General features: G+C 36.0%; 1 protein-coding gene across 1 annotated transcript in view; it reads left to right on the top strand.

The window, feature by feature from the left end:
* Positions 1 to 12,906, top strand: part of LOC132132808 (BMP/retinoic acid-inducible neural-specific protein 1-like) — a 193,685-nt gene that overhangs the window by 31,887 nt on the left and 148,892 nt on the right. The window contains exon 2 of the mRNA XM_059545339.1: positions 5,035 to 5,302. Within this exon, the coding sequence (XP_059401322.1) occupies positions 5,085 to 5,302 (218 nt within the window). The 5' untranslated portion in view covers positions 5,035 to 5,084. The remainder of the gene's footprint in view (positions 1 to 5,034; positions 5,303 to 12,906) is intronic.

Below are 12,906 nucleotides of genomic sequence, written 5' to 3'. Positions count from 1 at the left end.
TGATCCATCATGATTCACCTTGACTTTGTAATTGCATTTACTACTGAGAAACAATTATGTCTGTCAGTGACCTCTGGAAAATCCGTGCAGGTACAGACTACTGAACTATTTCCTCTAGTGTGAAGATTTCAAAGGGTTAACTTGTCTCTCTCCATGTTTGTAATTTCAGTCAAAGGAAGCATTGTTAAATTCTGACAGGCAACCTAATTAGTTAAAGGAGCCCTCATTAGACAGCTCAGCTGCATATCTGTCACTGCAGGTGATGCCGGCAGCAGAAGCCTTTGTGACTGCGAGATCTTCATTCATTAAAGACAGTAAAGAGCCGTACAGGAAGAGGGAAGAAATTATTTAATTGTCAATTAGATAATTGCATAGAGGAGAGAATATTAATCTGCATTCAGCTGCCTGGAGCTCATAGCATATGCACCTCTTAATTATGTGCGTACTGTATAAAGACACCTTTAAGATAAGGATAAACACTATGTATGGTAATATTCACACGTTCACATGGATCATGGCCGGTTTTTGCATTTTCAGATATGATTATTAATGCAATCTTTTGCCTGCAAATTGGTAATTATGGAAATATGCAAAAATGATGTGTGTGTGTTATAAATTATTAATCATTCATAACCTTTTTTTTTATTGAAGGTGCGTAAGGTCAGATTCCTATTAACAGTGAAAACACAAACATGTTGTAATTAAATTCCTAAACTACAATCAACTCGACTCATAAAGTCATGATACACTATTAAAATGGTTACAGCATAAGTAAAAAAAAAGAGAAACGAAAGAAAGACAAAAGAAAATCATGCTCTTTATGAGGACGAACAACATCCAAGTAAATGATAAAATAAATGATCATATATTTTTCAAGCACCATTTATCTCGCATACATACGTATAGATAAATGCTCTCAATTGGGGTAACCACTTCAAACTTAGATAAGTTTATGATAAGTGCAACTAATAAAACTACAAAACACATTATATACCACATTTTATTTAAAGTAACTGATTGATTAATTGATCGATCGACTAATTGATTGATTGATTGATTAACTGCAATAACCTTGAAGAGATAGCAGCATTGAATTACATTTTCTATGTTAGAAAATGTCAAATTACTTAGAATTTTTATGAACTGTCCAACTGATTTATTTTGACTTGCCAATGCTACTTAAAAACAAAACAAAAAAAAGACGAAAGAAAGAAAAAAGATAACCTACGAAAAGTTTTATTATTATGAAAATACTTCTGGAAGTTATGAAGTATTAGTCACTTACATGTGCTTGATTCTGGTGTCAGAGTTGCATCACATCCTGTCTGATGCTTCATGAGGAGGATTAATGTTGTCTTTTAATAGCTAAGAGTTTGGGCTTCTAATGCATGTGCTGTCTGGCTCTTATCGTGACATAAAAACATGATGTTGGACAGACAGTCATAAGTGCTGCTGACATATGCTGTGATATGGAAATTCAGCTTATTTGAATAGTACACATACAGGCTGGCTGTGGGAAGCTCACATAACATATAAGATTTTGCATTAGACATTGAGGCCTGTTTTTAGAACCAAAACAGTTTTACATCAGTTTCTCCTAAATTATCTTGCTAAAAACATTCAATTCCCATGACTATCATACAAGTAATCCAGAGATTAAATTAAGCAGAGAATACAATTTATATGATAGGGGCTAAAATTAACCAAGTGCCAAATGAGAGAAAATATCAGATTTGGGGAGTACTTGGAACATTGTCACTCTCCAGTTGGTCTAGAATATTTCTTATTAATTCAAACAATGCCTTCAATTTTATATGAATTAGCACAGTTATGAAAATGCAAAACCTGTGATGTAATTATATAATCTGTAATCAGATGCACACAGTGTTTTTAAGCACTGTGATCTTTTTCATGGTTTGCAGTAAATGCTCCTCCATCTCCAAGTGCTTTTTTAATATTATTTCAGTTTGTGTTTTAGTTATTTTAGGGTGTCAATGTAAATTGTATTTCATTTCAATATTCATTTTATTTCAAGTCATGAAAAAGTGTATTTTTATTTGTATAATTGTTATAATTATTATTATCTGATAGTTTTCTGTTAACCCTGGATGAATAGTGAAATATGATAATTCATAATAATAATGAATAAATAATAATAATAAAAAAAAGAAAAGAAATTGTTGCACATACAATGGCTGGTAATATATATTATATATTACACGAGTGGAAGTGTAAAATTATAGTGGATTTGGGCGTTATTTATATATATACATACATACATACATACATGTATGTATGATTTATGTTTATATACATATATATATATATATATATATATATATATATATATATATATATACAACCTGAATTCCGGAAAAGTTGGGACGTTTTTTAAATTTTAATAAAATGAAAACTAAAGGAATTTCAAATCACATGAGCCAATATTTTATTCACAATAGAACATAGATAACGTAGCAAATGTTTAAACTGAGAAATTTTACACTTTTATCCACTTAATTAGCTCATTTAAAATTTAATGCCTGCTACAGGTCTCAAAAAAGTTGGCACGGGGGCAACAAATGGCTAAAAAAGCAAGCAGTTTTGAAAAGATTCAGCTGGGAGAACATCTAGTGATTAATTAAGTTAATTGATATCAGGTCTGTAACATGATTAGCTATAAAAGCTTTGTCTTAGAGAAGCAGAGTCTCTCAGAAGTAAAGATGGGCAGAGGCTCTCCAATCTGTGAAAGACTGCGTAAAAAAATTGTGGAAAACTTTAAAAACAATGTTCCTCAACGTCAAATTGCAAAGGCTTTGCAAATCTCATCATCTACAGTGCATAACATCATCAAAAGATTCAGCGAAACTGGAGAAATCTCTGTGCGTAAGGGACAAGGCCGGAGACCTTTATTGGATGCCCGTGGTCTTCGGGCTCTCAGACGACACTGCATCACTCATCGGCATGATTGTGTCAATGACATTACTAAATGGGCCCAGGAATACTTTCAGAAACCACTGTCGGTAAACACAATCCGCCGTGCCATCAGCAGATGCCAACTAAACCTCTATCATGCAAAAAGGAAGCCATATGTGAACATGGTCCAGAAGCGCCGTCGTGTCCTGTGGGCCAAGGCTCATTTAAAATGGACTATTTCAAAGTGGAATAGTGTTTTATGGTCAGACGAGTCCAAATTTGACATTCTTGTTGGAAATCACGGACGCCGTGTCCTCCGGGCTAAAGAGGAGGGAGACCTTCCAGCATGTTATCAGCGTTCAGTTCAAAAGCCAGCATCTCTGATGGTATGGGGGTGCATAAGTGCATACGGTATGGGCAGCTTGCATGTTTTGGAAGGCTCTGTGAATGCTGAAAGGTATATAAAGGTTTTAGAGCAACATATGCTTCCCTCCAAACAACGTCTATTTCAGGGAAGGCCTTGTTTATTTCAGCAGGACAATGCAAAACCACATACTGCAGCTATAATAACAGCATGGCTTCGTCGTAGAAGAGTCCGGGTGCTAACCTGGCCTGCCTGCAGTCCAGATCTTTCACCTATAGAGAACATTTGGCACATCATTAAACGAAAAATACGTCAAAGACGACCACGAACTCTTCAGCAGCTGGAAATCTATATAAGGCAAGAATGGGACCAAATTCCAACAGCAAAACTCCAGCAACTCATAGCCTCAATGCCCAGACGTCTTCAAACTGTTTTGAAAAGAAAAGGAGATGCTACACCATGGTAAACATGCCCCGTCCCAACTATTTTGAGACCTGTAGCAGAAATCAAAATTGAAATGAGCTCATTTTGTGCATAAAATTGTAAACTTTCTCAGTTTAAACATTTGCTATGTTATCTATGTTCTATTGTGAATAAAATATTGGCTCATGTGATTTGAAAGTCTTTTAGTTTTCATTTTATTAAAATGTAAAAAACGTCCCAACTTTTCCGGAATTCGGGTTGTATATATATATATATATATATATATATATATATATATAAGCATTTTATCAAATTACAGGCCATTGGCACATGTGGCAAAATGTTAGCTTTAGGCCCTGCCTACAACTGTTACAATCATTGACTTTCTGTTTCCTTATTTGGTCATTTTCCTGTTCTTGTTTGGTTAATTGATTAATTCCCACCTGTCTCCATTCACCTGATTTCTCCCCTTGTGCTTAAATACCCTGTCTTTTGAGTTCCTCCTTGTCTGATGTAGTATTGTATCTTATTGTAGAGTGATGTTGGATGTGCCCTTATTCTCCTGTGATTATTGAAAGTAACCTTTAGTATATCTTCTACTTTGTGCGCCTTCATTCACACAACAGCAACCGTAACAACAAGTTTACATTATATCTTTTGACCAAAGATGAGACTGGTGCATTTTTCTATCCTTTTTTCCTTGTAAGGTGAAATATGTTGGGATAGTTTTCATGAGATTTAACCTTGGAGTGGCATGACATAAGGGTGGTGGGACGTGCTTAGTTTTTTTTTCTGGACTCGTAATCATTATTTCACTGTTATATAACGGTCTGTTTTTTAATGTTAACATCTCTTTCACAGACGCCTCTTGACAGGAGCGTATTAACTCTTGTCCATCTCACTTTCACCAGGATGTCAGCATGTACAACTTAAACTGCATAAATGAAGCGAATGCAATATATTCATGTGCGAACATGCGCCAGGCATTAATTACCGTAGCCAGCGGAGATTCGCCGCCATCCTCCTCCATGAACTGTCCCCATGTCACAACATATCACAAAGCTGACACTCACTCCTTCTGAACTTATCATGCCACCAATTAGTCTGAATAAAGTGAAGGCTGTAGTTACTGTTCGTTATTCGTTCAATCATATCGGTGAAAAGGGCAGCGAGTCATGTTGCGCATCGCTTTGCAAACCGCCTGCTAATAAAACAATCTATCGGCCTGCTATTGCAGGTTATGCCAACAGGATTAGATTTCACAGCACATGAAGTGGTGTGGGAGTTTGATGAATGATGCTCAAATGTTGTCTTGTGTTCCTTGTGTTTCGCAGGTCTCCACAGAATGGAGCGAGAATGAGCAGAGAGCGGTCGAGAGTGAAGCATGAACTGGAGGCTCATTGAAGTCACTTACTTCCTGTTTATATGGGACCATATAACAGTTCAGTCTTCCCGCCAAGAGCCCTCGGCCAATGAGCAGCATGTTGCTAAGCAGTTTGATTGGCTCATCTCTGACCGTGGCCCTTTCCACCACTCGAAGGGGTACCTCTCCTTCATGGAAAGATTTCGCCAAGGATTCACGACCCGGTATAAAATTTATAGGTGAGTAATAGACACCTTTGCACTGTTTAGTTTGCTATTGGCTAACGGCTGAATATAAAAGTTTCTGCTGCGAGCTCTTTAAGATGTGCGAATTGTGAAGAATTGTCTTGAGTTTGAACCTTTCCTATAGAAGTTCAAAGTCCCAAGAATTTGTTTCTAGCCATACAGAGAGGATATGCATGCAATCTGATCAGCGCCACGCTATTATGCTTGCAGGGTTCCCACGCTCATGAAACGGCTGAGATCTTTAAAATAGTGTTTTCTAGTCTTGGAAAAAATATTGAGCATTTGTAAAGTGAATTTAATTTTATTTTTTTCTCATTCTGAAATATTGCATTGACAAGTAAGTGCTTCCTGAGAGTGATAACACTTTAATTTTGGGCCCAGTTCTCACTATTAACTAATTGCTTATTATCAGCATTCTGGCTGTTTATTAGTACTTATAAAGCACAAATTAATGCCTTATTCGACATGATCATATTTTAGATCCTTCAATCTTACACCATACCTATATTTAACAACTACCGTACAAACTGTTAATACGCTGCAAAATAAGGAGTTTATTGAGGCAAAAGCAGTTAAGAGCTAGTTAATAATGAGAATTGGTCCCCAAACTAATGTGTGACCAGTTTCTCTATTTTTGAAATGTTGCATCAGCAAAAATGTGCTCTTTGAGGATGAGTGCAATCTGAGTAAATAGATATAGTCATATATTTAAAAACATTTATTAACCTTTGTTAATGTTAGGTAATAAAAATATTCATACAGTTATAGTAATACTAAAATATACATTTTTTTGATCTGAAAATGTTTTAGTAAATGCTAAGAATCGCTGTATTGTTCATGTAAACTAATCTTAACAAATTTAACCTTAAAGGAAAGTGCCACTGATAGAAATGTGTATTCAATGGAGTTTAATATTAGTTAATGCTCCTGTCGTTATCATTCTTTGTCACTGACATCTGATACTTACGAACTGAAACGTTACAATTATGTTATTGCTGTGAGGTTGCTCTTTTATTATTCAGGAGATTTAACTCCTTAGGAGAGCTTTGGAGAGCTCACTACTGTGTTATGCCTCCCCAGAAGATCTGTAGGAGAAATAAAAAACATTGAGGCACAGCTGAGTCTATGGTTGACCTACTGAGAGGAATTTTTTTATTTATTGTAGCAAATCTAAAACGAGTTTGGGACATTGTTGGGAAGTCTTCTGAGACAGGATAAACATATGATGAGCATGAGATTGTGTGATTTTTCTTTGGGTCTAGATGAAGAAGCTCCAGCTTCATTATTGGGCAATTATCCGCTTCAAGAGAACAGGAATTAGTGGCACTTGCATCACAATACTGCAACATGATTGAGCAGGGAGTCATTAAATTAATGGTATGTGCCAATTTTGTTTTTTGCAGGACTCCTCAGAGCTTTACCACATGTCATCATTATAACAGTCTATAAAGACTCTCTCTTATTTATATCAAGTGAAAACATGTATTCCTCCCTTTCTGAAATATTCTTCTTGAATTTGTAAAATTCAGTAATCAGTGGTGCAACAAGGAGCCCAGATCTTGTTCTTGAAGTGTTTTCCCATTTATGTGCTCCATAGGGATTTCAAAAACGTCTTCAATAAAGCTTTAATCCATGAAGCAAAGCATTCTGCTCCATGATGAATACAACATTGCAATATTTTTTTAAATATATGTATATATACAGTACAGACCAAAAGTTTGGACACACCTTCTCATTCAAAGAGTTTTCTTTATTTTCATGACTATGAAAATTGTAGATTCACACTGAAGGCATCAAAACTATGAATTAACACATGTGGAATTATATATGGAATTATATACATAACAAAAAAGTGTGAAACAACTGAAAATATGTCATATTCTAGGTTCTTCAAAGTAGCCACCTTTTGCTTTGATTACTGCTTTGCACACTCTTGGCATTCTCTTGATGAGCTTCAAGAGGTAGTCACCTGAAATGGTCTTCAACAGTCTTGAAGGAGTTCCCCGAGAGATGCTTAGCAATTGTTGGCCCTTTTGCCTTCAGTCTGCGGTCCAGCTCACCCCTAAACCATCTCGATTGGGTTCAGGTCTGGTGACTGTGGAGGCAGGTCATCTGGCGCAGCACCCCATCACTCTCCTTCTTGGTCAAATAGCCCTTGATGCCTTCAGTGTGACATAGTCATGAACATAAAGAAAACTTGAATGAGAAGGTGTGTCCAAACTTTTGGTCTGTACTGTATATATATATATATATATATATATATATATATATATATATATATAAAATACAAGACTGTGAACTTAACATCTTTTATAAGCGATTATAAAACTATTAATTTATCACATTTGGACAGTAAAAACAAAACATTTACAGTTTATTAAAGCTTTGAATATAAGAGGTTTGAGGATGTAGAGAGACATCATTCATAATGGTTCATGGGTGTCGGCAGTTACTTTTTTGAGCTCTTTCTATGGTAAAAGCATCTTTGAACTGTTGATCTCTCTCCATGATTTTCTGTAGTGTGATTCTTCACAGAAAATCTTACCATTAAACATAAAAATCACATTTAACAAATGGCTTCTAAAAAAACTACATCACTGCTTAACCAATTCATGGTATGTACAGTATGTCTTGAAAAATGAGAAGGATAACGTTCAGCATCGATTTCTCTATAAAAATGAATGTGATTTTAGCCCAGCAGAGGCTGTGCTGTGCTCTTATACTGCAGTGATGTAAACTCATGAGGAGTGAAAAAGCAAAGGCAAATACAGAGCCAAGGAAATGCTTCAGTGGGAATTTCTTATAAAATAATGAGCTTTACACATTTCAATAAATATTTAAATGATTTAATGGTTTAATAGGCCTATTTATAATAGCGATACATATTTTTATATTAGCATTCAGTTTTGTAATAATGGCATGTATAATAACATCCTGTATATAGAATTTGTATCTACAAAAATAAATAAGTAATATATGAAAGGAAGAACTCCCTAAAAAAATCTTCCTTAGTAAATCAAATCCTGCAGCGCTCCTGTAGATGTGAAATCCCTGTGCACGTGCTGCTGTAATCAGTCATGAGATTGGCTGCTGTTGATGTGAGACATGTGATTGGCTGCTATTATAGTATGGAAGTTGAACAGCGCCAAAAGATTCTTTATTTTTTTTTATATATTTTTTTTATGGAATGTATGGAATTTGACTGTCAGAGCAGTCAATTAAGCTGCTGTGTTTGAGACTATATCTGCATGTGGGATGTGATGCTACAATGGTACGGTATATACATATACAAACATTAGAAGTCTTTCTTGGGTAGAAAAGTCCTAATTTGCATTGCAGTGTAAGTCAATTAATTTACTCACAGCAGATATCTCAGCCAGATGTGCGTGAGTCAAGACACATGTTCAAATGCATCATCTTAACACATTAAAACATTTACACATTCTAAAGATGATAACTGATAAATGGTGATAACTGATGGCTTAACACACTCAAAATGTGTGTCTACACATACAAAAGAAATGCTCAAAATTGCCATAGTAACGTGGACAAACACAGGGTGTTGACTCAGTCAAATTTCAGACGTTCTGGATCTGTTCTTACGCATTCTTCATACTTTTGGCTCTGTCTGCCTTCCATATTATAAAGTCAAACAAACATGCACAGAACAAACGTGCTGTCAATCATGCCCCCCAAACAATATGCATCTACACAAATCACATAAGCTACTGATTTTGCATTCAAAACAGTGAATTTGATGAAAGATGAGAAGTTTGCATTGATGAGGAGAGAAACAAAGCTTTTCAAAGCTCAGAGTCAATTTAATCAATTATCTTCTCAGCATTCAAAACATCACAGGCCAGCACCAACTTCTAGTAAAAACGGTGTAAATACATCAAAAACTCATTCAAAACTTTGTTTTTATGAAAATGTAATCTATTAAATGCACTCTACAAATGATAAAATACAATTAATTATACAGTTTCTGTAAAAATTTGTGTTTTATTAATGTGTAGCCCTTGTTTTGTGTGTTATTAGGCAGGGCTTAGCAAACTAGCTCAATTAGAAGCAGTTTAGCATCATTCTCCTTTTTTCTCCTTTTTGCATTATACATACAAAGGTAATACAAAATCATTAAATCAATTCCTTAAATTACAAAAAAAAAAAGATCAAGATCAGTTTATAAACATGTCCGTGGGTTCATTAGATCAACACCATGTGGCAGTGCCCCTGTGGATTTTTAAACTAATTTAACAAAACCTTGTTGTCTGAAATCATGTGATTTGCAAAGTTTGATATAACCTCCAAACCACTGATATGAAACAAAGGATTTGTAAATGTTTCGAAGCTTCATGAATCTGTGCTTCATTGCTAATGCTTAAGAGAAGTGATTAAAGTATGCATTGGATCTGTATGGTTGAGATTTTAATGGGCATTGCATTCACAGCACAACTGCTGTTCTTTTCTCAAGAATGCTTCCACTCGGCTCGCAGCGACTTTAAAAATAAGCTTTCAAGATAATAACATGAAAAGTCACTGCAGAGGACACATACAATAGGTCTCTATCCTTAGATGTACTGAAGATATAAAGCTGCGTTCGGGCATGTGGTCGCTTTAATGGTCTTAAAATCTGCACTGGAGCGCGAGAGACGGCTGTGTTTTCACCTTGATGCACTGGTTCAGCTCAGGCTTTGTGATCGTGTAGCCTTCATCTTGCTGGCTGTGCTAGATGTTTTACAATTTAAGACATCATATATTAAAACGGCACATTCTAATTATCATTGCAGATATACAATTTAAATATGCTGTTATGCACAGTGTGAAAAATGCCCTGCAGTGTTTGTCATCAAGAGATATTACAAATAAGCGATGACATTTCTGTAATGAGCCCTTAATATGTAAGCATATTTAGAGCTATGTGAACAAAATTATTTTAATGAGCCAAAAAATCTGTAAAATTTGAAGGGATCTATAAAAAACCTTGGTGGTACACTGTAAAAAAATTCTGTCGTTTTTACAAAAAAAATTTGGCAGCTGGGTTGCCAGAATAATTTTGTAAAAATTACAGGTCACTGTAAAAAAAAATCCTGTAAAATGTACAGGGATTTACTGTAAGAAATACAGACTTTAAGTTTGTTTATACAAAAAAATCCTGTTGTTTTTACAAAAATAATTTGGCAGCTGTGGTTGCCAGAATAAATTTGTAAAAATGACAGTCATTGTAAACAACTTTGTTTTAAACTACATTTTAGTACAAAACTGCATAAAAACATCCATTTTCTGCATTGTCTTGTCTTCTTTATTAATATTAAAGCAGCACAACATACACATTTGTAATATGTACAGCTTAATTATCTCATTGGAACTGATAGAGGAAAGATGGAGGTAAAGAGATGGAAGGAAACAAAGACGAGAAATGAAAAATAGAGAAGGAGAGGGCAAGAAAGAATATTTGTTAAACAATGAATCTCTGCAAACTGACTTACAGGACAATATCACTCTGCAAACTGACTTGCAGGACTATAACACTCTGAAAACTGACTTGCAGGACAATATCACTCTGCAAACTGACTTGCAGGACAATATCACTCTGCAAACTGACTTGCAGGACAATATCACTCTGCGAACAGACTTGCAGGACAATATCACTCTGCGAACAGACTTGCAGGACAATATCACTCTGTGAACAGACTTGCAGGACAATATCACTCTGCGAACAGACTTGCAGGACAATATCACTCTGCGAACAGACTTGCAGGACAATATCACTCTGCAAACTGCCTTGCAGGACAATATCACTCTGCGAACTGACTTGCAGGACAATATCACTCTGCGAACTGACTTGCAGGACAATATCACTCTGCGAACTGACTTGCAGGACAATATCACTCTGCGAACTGACTTGCAGGACAATATCACTCTGCGAACTGACTTGCAGGACAATATCACTCTGCGAACTGACTTGCAGGACAATATCACTCTGCGAACTGACTTGCAGGACAATATCACTCTGCGAACTGACTTGCAGGACAATATCACTCTGCGAACTGACTTGCAGGACAATATCACTCTGCGAACTGACTTGCAGGACAATATCACTCTGCGAACTGACTTGCAGGACAATATCACTCTGCGAACTGACTTGCAGGACAATATCACTCTGCGAACTGACTTGCAGGACAATATCACTCTGCGAACTGACTTGCAGGACAATATCACTCTGCGAACTGACTTGCAGGACAATATCACTCTGCGAATTGACGTACAGGACAATATCACAAAAAATAAGAGCAATAAAACTAAGTTGCATACAAACTCACCTGAAAAAGTTATCTTCAGAACAGAGCATAGAAGCTGAAACAAACCTTATTCAGAGTAATGTCCAAACAAATGTCCATAGAGTTTCAGACATCGCGCCACTCATGATCTGAAAGTTCCTGAATTAAAGTAAGGACTCTTGGGTTCACATTGAGGCGTGAAGTTTGTGTCTTCTCCACTTTGGTGCCCTTCTCTGGGTTGATGGAGAAAAAACACCTTGAGAAAGAAGAAAAACAGGCAACTTATTAATTATAAAATAGTTTTATTAACAGAAAAAAATAACTTAAATTTCTTTATTCAAGATATTTTAGGTATTAGAGGGTTAGTTCATCCAAAAATGCTGTCATTGATTACTCGCCCTTCATGTCGTTCCAAACCCGCAAGACTTTAGTTCTTTCTTAAGTCTTCTTAAGATCTTAAAATAAGATTTTTTTAATGCAATCTGAGATATCTGTCCCTACATTGACTGCTACGCAACTGAAACTTTGCTTCAAAAAGTTGAAAGAGATTGAAAAACTAATCTGAATTGAACGGTTTATTCCAAAAAAATTGCAGACACAATCGTTTATATGATGAACAAAGTTAATTTAGTCTTATTCACAAATAAACATTCATCAGCTTACACATCAGTTGTGGTAAATAGAAGCTCAAGCATGTTCACTTGACATGTGAGAACCAGGCAGCCTGTTTGAGCTTTCTCAAGAACCAATGAGGTTTGTTCCTGTGCGTCAAGCAGGCCTGGTTGAGTTTGTTTGTGTTTGCTGGCCAATGTTTATGTAAGGGATAATGTATAGAGAGGCGGTCGTTATAGCAAATAACAACCCCGAAGCGGAGGGGTCTTGAATCAGCCTGAAGGGCTTGTTATTCGCCATAACAACCGCCTCTCTATACATTATCCCGCTTATTACATGGCTACCTACAAAATAAATAAATAATTTGCAACAAATTATTGATTTAAAAAGGAGTTTATTGATTTAAAAACGATTGTATTGCTTCCGCCAAAGAAAATAGTCCGTTCCGAGTCCATAGCAACGCGCTGTTTTTCATGGCAACGGTCTGTTATACTTTGCAGCGGTCTGTTATGTAAGGAATAATTGACGACAGGCCGTTGAATTATTAGAAAAATAATGCACACCCGAGGTGGTAATGCGGTCACGACGCGAAGCGGAGTGGCCGTTACACCTCGGTGTGCATTATTTTTCTAATAATTCAACGGCCTGAAGTCAATTATTCCGCTTATACTACAGTTACCACACCTCGAAACATTGTTCAGATTATGT

The sequence above is a fragment of the Carassius carassius genome, chromosome 4 (genome assembly GCF_963082965.1).
Source record: "Carassius carassius chromosome 4, fCarCar2.1, whole genome shotgun sequence".
NCBI lineage: Eukaryota > Metazoa > Chordata > Actinopteri > Cypriniformes > Cyprinidae > Carassius > Carassius carassius.
This window is presented reverse-complemented; position numbering and strand designations above follow the sequence as displayed.